The 7,506-nt window shown below is 37.9% G+C and overlaps 1 protein-coding gene across 1 annotated transcript in view; it reads right to left on the reverse strand.

Annotated features, from left to right (window-relative positions):
- DNAH6 (dynein axonemal heavy chain 6) overlaps positions 1-7,506 on the reverse strand; it is a 262,220-nt gene that overhangs the window by 213,702 nt on the left and 41,012 nt on the right. The window contains exons 12-14 of the mRNA XM_023536421.1: positions 7,321-7,472; positions 5,962-6,114; positions 2,074-2,325 (exon numbers count right to left, since the gene is read on the reverse strand). Coding sequence (XP_023392189.1) covers positions 2,074-2,325; positions 5,962-6,114; positions 7,321-7,472 — 557 coding nt within the window. The remainder of the gene's footprint in view (positions 1-2,073; positions 2,326-5,961; positions 6,115-7,320; positions 7,473-7,506) is intronic.

Here is a 7,506-nt window from a genome sequence, read left to right on the forward strand (position 1 = left end):
AATGCAGTTAGCATTAATGTAATGACTAGGTGGAGAGCCAGAGGAGAGAAAGAGCAATTAAGGGGATTGTTTTATAAACTATATTAATGTTTAAGCATTAAACATTATGCTTAATGTCTACTTGAAACTAATAATAAAAAAGAAAAAATACTTATTAACCAAGAAAAAAAATTAAAAATACTAATTAAATTATTATTAGATAATAAATAACTAAATTTAAAAAAAGAAAGAAGTGCCCGATAGGGAGTTCAGATTTTAAACTAAAATCTGTCCCCCAAAGACCACATTAAAATGAAATAGACGATTCAAATGGAAATAAATTGAGTTATCATCAATTGTCACATTTAGGTTTTTTCGCCAACTCCTCCCATCAGCAGGAGTGCTGGTCTTGACAGCAAGATGATATCATTTATGGAAACAATGAAGTTGCAGTTCTTTGCTAGAGTGATGAGTTAATTCCAAACCCTCTACAGAAGAATCACTTGCTGGAGAGAACTTCTGCTATCATTTTTTTGTGTGTGCATCATGCTTTTTAAAATGCACGATTACACATCAAGTACTTGTTGGCACTTTTGCTCTCTCTAGCAATCTATCTAAACACACATGTATTGTTCTTAAGCAAAAAAATAATTATTCCTACTTTTTGTTGTCTGCTCTGTATGGAATATAGTATATAGTACAGCAGTTAATAGCAGACTATTAACCATCAGAAGCAGACTGCCTAAGCTTGAATCCTGTTTCTCCATTTATTATTTGTGTGACCCTGGGCAAGTTACTTAACCTTCCCTATGTCTTGGTTTCCTTCTCCATAAAATGTGAATAATAAAACCTCATTGGTGTTCTAGGGATTAAATGAGTTAAAACATGGAAACATATATAAGAATATTCCTAGAAGCATTATCCATCATTGTCAAAAACCATAAACAGTCCAAATGTCTGCTGACTGTGAAATTAATAATTAAATTGTGGCGTACGACAAAATACTGTATAGCAACAAATGCAGATAATAAGTTACATCCACACAGCAACTCAGATGAATCTCAGGAAAGAGAGAAAATCAAATAAAGAGCACACTGCTGTATGGTTTTGTTTGAATGAAGTTCATAAACAAGCAAACTCATTTATGGCATTAGAATTCAGGGTAGTGGCTGCCTCTGGAGAGGGAGAAAGGATCAGTGCTAAAAAGAGACAGTGAAGCTACCAGTAATGCGATAGTCATTGACATGAGTAGTGAGTGCACGGATGTGTTCACTTTCTGGTACAATTATTACAGTTACGTACAGTTTTCTCTATGTGAAAATACAAAAATACTTTAGTACTTGACACATAGTAAGTACACAATAAATGTTAGCTACTTTTATGTTCCCATGTTAATATATACAAATATATATTGTAATCTTTAATGTCTGCATTGTATTTCTTTGAGCGGATATACCCTACCACATTTTATTAACCCTCTATTGATGAACATTGACTTTTTTCCAATTGTCCTGATTTGATTATAACTTTATATGGTTTTATACTTCTGTGATAAGTTTTAGTTAATATTAATAATAAAATAATGGATCATTACAAAATCTCACTTTCAAGTATTTTTCAGTTAAGGATTAAAAAATTCCCCTTTTGTCTTCTGTAAAGTAAAATTAGTGCAAGTTAACCAAATATTTTTCATTATCATTTATCACTTTATACTCTGCCTCTTCCTAAATGGAAATTTTCGAATACGTGGCTAAGAAAACTTAAAATTTTGACAATAGCTATAAAATATGCTAAAAAGTTGTCAAAATATTCATTTGAAAATAATAGATATAAGCCAGGAGAAAGAAAATTCAATATTACATACCTGGCTTTACTTGCAATGGTCTGAAATTTATTCGGTACTTAAAAGAGATGTTCAGAAACACTTTTGATTTTAAATAGAAGTTCAAAGACCTTGTTAATTAGTTAGAATAAAGCCATAGGAAGCTAAAGTTAAATCAGATTAAAATGAAATATGCTCCCTGAGTGGTTTAATTAAAACGTAGTTGTCAAACTTAACATAGATTTAAAAAACAAAATTCTTCCTTAACTTACTTGTGCTTGCAGCTTTACTTCATTCACTTCATTAGTTAGATCTTCAAGATCTCTACCCAAATGCAGACAAAATTGCTTAATGCTTGTTTCTCTGTCACCCACGGATTTATCGATGGCATTTCGAACGGCAACAATGGATGGCTTCATAGTTGCAAAAACAGCAAAATCTTCAGGAGGTGTGGGAACCTGATATTGTTCAATGAGCTTGTACATTTGAATCACTATATTCCCTTCATCTTCAAGGTTTTCGATCTAAGTAGAAACATTGGTTGCTTGTTAGATATATCAGAGTCCTATTATGCCCCTTAGGTTTTGTCTGACAGGAGATAGCCCCTGTGCACTGTGAACATCACGCTGTGAGTAGGCAGCACATGAGGCGGGCGTTAAACTGGCTGAAGTCTGCTGGGTCATCAATACTGTTACAGGCCCAGGCCCAATACAGTACAATACAATACAGGTACAGGCCCAGGAAGTAAGTTGTTCGAGTTGAGCACAGTATTATTCTTATAAATGTTAATTTTTTCTCCACTTTCTTTTGTTCTCTAGTAGCATTAAACAGTGTCAATATTTAAAGTTTTCAGAGAGAACATGTGCTGCGAGGATGCTCAGCTGTAATATGAGAGCTTCCAGGCATATGCGCTGAGCTGCGATGGTCCCAGACCAGTTTCTGAGCTGTAGGCAGGCCATTCTCCTGGCTGCATAGATTCAGAACTCGATCTATGCAGTGTCAAATTGATCTATGGTGCCTCGCACTATCCTTTACTAAATACTTTTACTAACTCCAATTGACTACTAAATATCTTCAATTTGATGTCCTACCTTCTGTAGACAATGTGTCTCCTAAATTCCTGGCAAGGGACTCTCCAATTTGGGGAGAACCCTCCTTTCCCCAACTCTGCCACATGGTTATAGATGGAGCATCCATGTTCATAACAACTTGACCCAACCTCCTGGCCACGAGCTGAACCAAGCAGCATCAAATTGAGACCTAGAGAACCCAGATCAGTCTGACCTCTCTCTTGCACATGGGAAGAGTTAGACGGTAGCTGTCGGCAGAGGCCATTTGCTTTCATGTGGACACAGAAAGCAGGTCCTTATAGCTGCAGACGGGTCTTTAGTAAAATAGTTTTCAACCTTCAGCTTGCATCATAATCACCTTGAAAAACTGGTTGAGCCCTGCCCCCAAGTTTCTGATTCAGAGTTCTAGGGTGGGACCCAAGAATGTGTATTTCTAACAAGTTCCCCAGCTTAACAGCTGCTGCTGGTTTGAGAACTGCCCTTTGGGAACCACTGTTGTAGAAGGGAGCGGCGATGAGAGAGGAGCGGAGAAGGGTGTTTTTGGTCGCCCTAGGCGGCTCTAGTCCCTAGTGTCTGTCCTTTTTAAGGGCTAGTCTCTATCCCAGAAGCTATCCCTGCCAACTTAGAATATATCTTTTTTCCTAAGCTAGCTATATGAGTTTTTGTCACTTTCAACTAAAAGTGTCTAACATCTCAAATAAGTTATAATAAAACTAAGTCTCTGTACACCAAGACCTGTCCATTTTCCTCTGTCTCCTGTAATTAGAGTAAGCATATGTCTAGATTTCTGTGGGAGTGTCCTGATTTGCACTTGTCCTGGCATAGTGATCAGTGCCTGACCAGTGCCTCTTTTACTCTCAAAAATGGCCTGGTCATACAATAATTATGTGGCCTGCTTCCATCTATATTGGTTAGTGATACCACTCTCTACCCATTCTCTGTAGAAAGATACCCAGAAGTTGTCTCAGACTTCTCTTGTTGTCCCTTCATTCAGTTGCCTGCTAAGTCTTTGCAGTTCTACTTACGTAGAATCCCCTCCTTCTCTCCTGTCCTTGAACATACTGCTTTAGCTACAGTTCATCAGCTTTCTCTTCCAAATACCCTTTCTCCATAGCATACCAATTGCCAGATCCTGCTCTTGTCATGCTGTCTTAGGTCTTTGTACACAGTTTTCCCACTTCCTGGAATGCCTACCTGAATAGATGTACCTCAGGAGATAGTTTAAGTACTCCATCCTCTGCAGAGCCTTCTGTGACTTGGACGAGAACGACCACAAACCCCTCCCCTACCAGTCCTGAAACAATACCTTATACCCATTGTATAATTGTCTACTTTTATTCTGGACTCTCAGCTCCTTGCAAGCAGATTTACTCATTGTCGTAATCCTTGCGTTCCACTAGGTGGGTACTTAACTATGTTTTCGGAATGAATGAATGAGGTTCCAAGAGAAGCTGTTTGTGTGTGCACAGCATCACCCTCAGGGAAGCTGCTTCCCCAATACATCACCTAGCAATGCAGAAACAATCTCGTGGAGATGTTACACAGTCCGAGTTTTCTGCATGGCACTTCAGCTCTCCTGTCGTGGAACCACAGAGTAAGGGCAGTCTAATCTCTTCAACGTGATCCTACCTTCTTGTCAAAGTTTATACAACAGGATGGGGGCAGGAAGTGGTCTAGAGAAGAGAGATTTTCTTTCTCTCTCAGTGGCTAGCTGGACTTGCAATATGTTACTTGGGTGCTGCTGGTGTCCATGTTTGCTGATGTGGGATGAAGAAGAAGGAGCAACCTGTTGGTGAAGGAGAGAAGCAAAGCAGATCCTTGGAGAGATGGAGAGGAGAGATGGAGAGACAGGACTACCCAGGTTTCCTACAGCCTCCTCATTCCTGCTTGTGGTAAGTGCCTAAGCCTACTTACATTCTTGGTGTGTGTTGGGAGGTGAGTTCCATGAAATACTCTTGAGCCCTTAAATGGGTCACCATTTGGCCTAAGCTAGCTCAACTAGCTTAGGGTTTGGGAATTGATAAACAAAATTGCTACTTTTATAGGCACAGGAAATAACCTTTACTATTAATCCTGTTAACGATATATAACAGACTATCCAGTTGTTAATGACATTTCACTTAGTTTGTATTTTTACATTTAACATAGCTTCAATTTCCAGATTTTTAAGAAAATAGGCACATGAAATAGCCTGTACTATTAATTCTGTTAATGATATATAACAGACTATCCATGTATTTTTATATTTAACATATCTTCAATTTCCAGATCTGTAAGAAAATATTTTACCTCTATTTAAAAGTTATGAAAAACTTACTATTGAAATTAATGTTAGATTGCCTGCTACAGGGAAGGAAGAGCCTGAGAGGAGGAAACCAAGTTTCTAGAGAGAAAGAGATATGGGAGACAAACGTGTGTGTGTGTGTGTGTGTGTGTGTGTGTGTGTGTGTGTGAGAGAGAGAGAGAGAGAGAGAAATTGAGAGAGACAGAGAGACAGAGAGACAGAGATAGAGAGCTGACCTCATCATTTTCGTCACTTGAGTCCCCATATCTACGGTTGTGTCTCAATCCCACCTCCCTGTTTAAGGGTTTCTTTCATTTCGAATGGTTTAGGTTCCTATTATGCAGATATAGTTTACGGATCAAGACTTCTGTTATGACTAATGTCTAGATTACAATTCTATTACCATTTATCACTAAACTGTGATGGAGAGCATTGGCTTTGCACTCAGAGGCCAAAATTTAAATTCCAGCTGTACCATACATAAGTTCTGTGATCTTGGACAATATAACCTACTTTAGTCTCTATTTCCTCATTTGCAAAATGAGAATAAAAATGATCTATACTTCTTAAGTTTTTGTGAAGATTTAAAATATAACGTCTGTAAAAAATATAGTGCAACGCCTGACTAGGAGTACAAATTTGATCGATGTTAGCTGTCATTACCGCTGTGATGTAGGGCATCCACGTACTTTATCTGAAAGTGTTTCTGATATTTTGACAGCTGTTTCTTGACCTTCGATCCCTCAATTTCTTTTCTTTGTCTTCATCACCTATCACAAGATATTGAGTTATACGAATCAACTCACCCTTTCCTGAATTTCATCAAGAAATATTAAGCTGTTAACATATTCTATTGTGGTTGTTGGAACAAATTCAAGTTTGTACTCTGCATCTTGTGCCTCAGAGATAATGGCATCCACTTTTTTCTTGCTTTGACGAGGAAGCATATGATTTAGCACCTAGGAAAGGAGAAGAAAATCTAAATCATAACTACTTGAATATTTCCATTTTATTATACATTTTAGATAAATCCTAACTGAACACCTGTTAAATCAGCAAGTGTTGGAAGCAGCAGTGTATATAAAGGAAATTTTTTCACATTAAATCACTGCTAGTCAAGTGAACCAACAGGAAGGGCAGGTCTTGAAGATCATTTCCAAACAAACTAGATTGCGTGGCTTATTAAAAAGTTTGTGCAAATTCTCTGATGTCTTCTAAGCACTCTTCCTGTCACTTTGACCTTTGTGGTGGGTATCGTGGTGCCCTCCCCAGCAACCATTCTACTTCTTTCATGTTGAGTGGTAACCATGTGGTTTGGGAGAAACTGATCACTATCCCCTTCAGAAATAAAGATGGAGTCTAACTGATCACTATGCAAATAAGAGCCTGGCTTCCTTGCACCAATGCGATTGGATAAGGGTAGACATCTAAGTTGACTCAATTAGATAGAGACCTTGGACTTCTGTTTAAGGCTGAGAGAGATATATTCTCAAAATCCTAATCTCTCTTTCTCACTCTGTATATGAACAAGGAAATAATTAGCCCATGAAGCTTGTGACAGGCCATACATAAACAAATTGTCACCATTGTACAAAACAGGTGGCAGGCTGAATTGACCTTGTAGGCCATAGCTTGCTAATCCTGTTCTATATCATTGTCTCTCTTGAGGTATTTGATAACGTATAGTTATATTCTGGCTCTAAAGAAGACCTGAAAGTTATTACAGAACAAATACAAATTTCCTCTGCTCTACAACTCACCAAAATATAATCAGATCTTTAGGGACAGTTTCAGATCAGGTAATGATTTCTTACACTTGATCTCAGTATCCTAGAATGAACCAGCATTCCAACTAGGACACTGAGCTGTCACAATGCTCTCTCTTCTGCAGGAAGCCTTGAAATGCTCCAACAGAGGAAAAAGGAGGAGGAGTAAGAGGTGTCTGAGGCCTAAAGTCCCCTTTCTTCTCTCATCTGAAAGCTGACCATCCTTGGGACAGAAAGGAGAATATGGAACTTTTCCTAGAAATTAAAGATGCCCAGTAGAGTTATATTAATTTTAAATATCTGCAATGTTAGAAAATAAAGATAGTTTATTCACAGTTGAAAAAAGTCACAAAGCAATCATAGAGACCATAATTACAAATTGTCCCAGTTCATAGTTACCTCCAAGCATCGCAAAGGCGACGGAATTAGTTTTTCTTTTAGCAGCTTAGTGTCAATGAGCAGCAAGCCTACGTTTCTGGTGGGTTTTAGAGCTACAGCATCTTTGTGCTGCCTGTGATATTTCTCCAGTTGTTCACTAAAGAATCCAACATCTACATAAAAAAAATTCACATAGAGCATAAAATA

This window comes from Pteropus vampyrus, unplaced genomic scaffold (genome assembly GCF_000151845.1).
Source record: "Pteropus vampyrus isolate Shadow unplaced genomic scaffold, Pvam_2.0 Scaffold156, whole genome shotgun sequence".
NCBI lineage: Eukaryota > Metazoa > Chordata > Mammalia > Chiroptera > Pteropodidae > Pteropus > Pteropus vampyrus.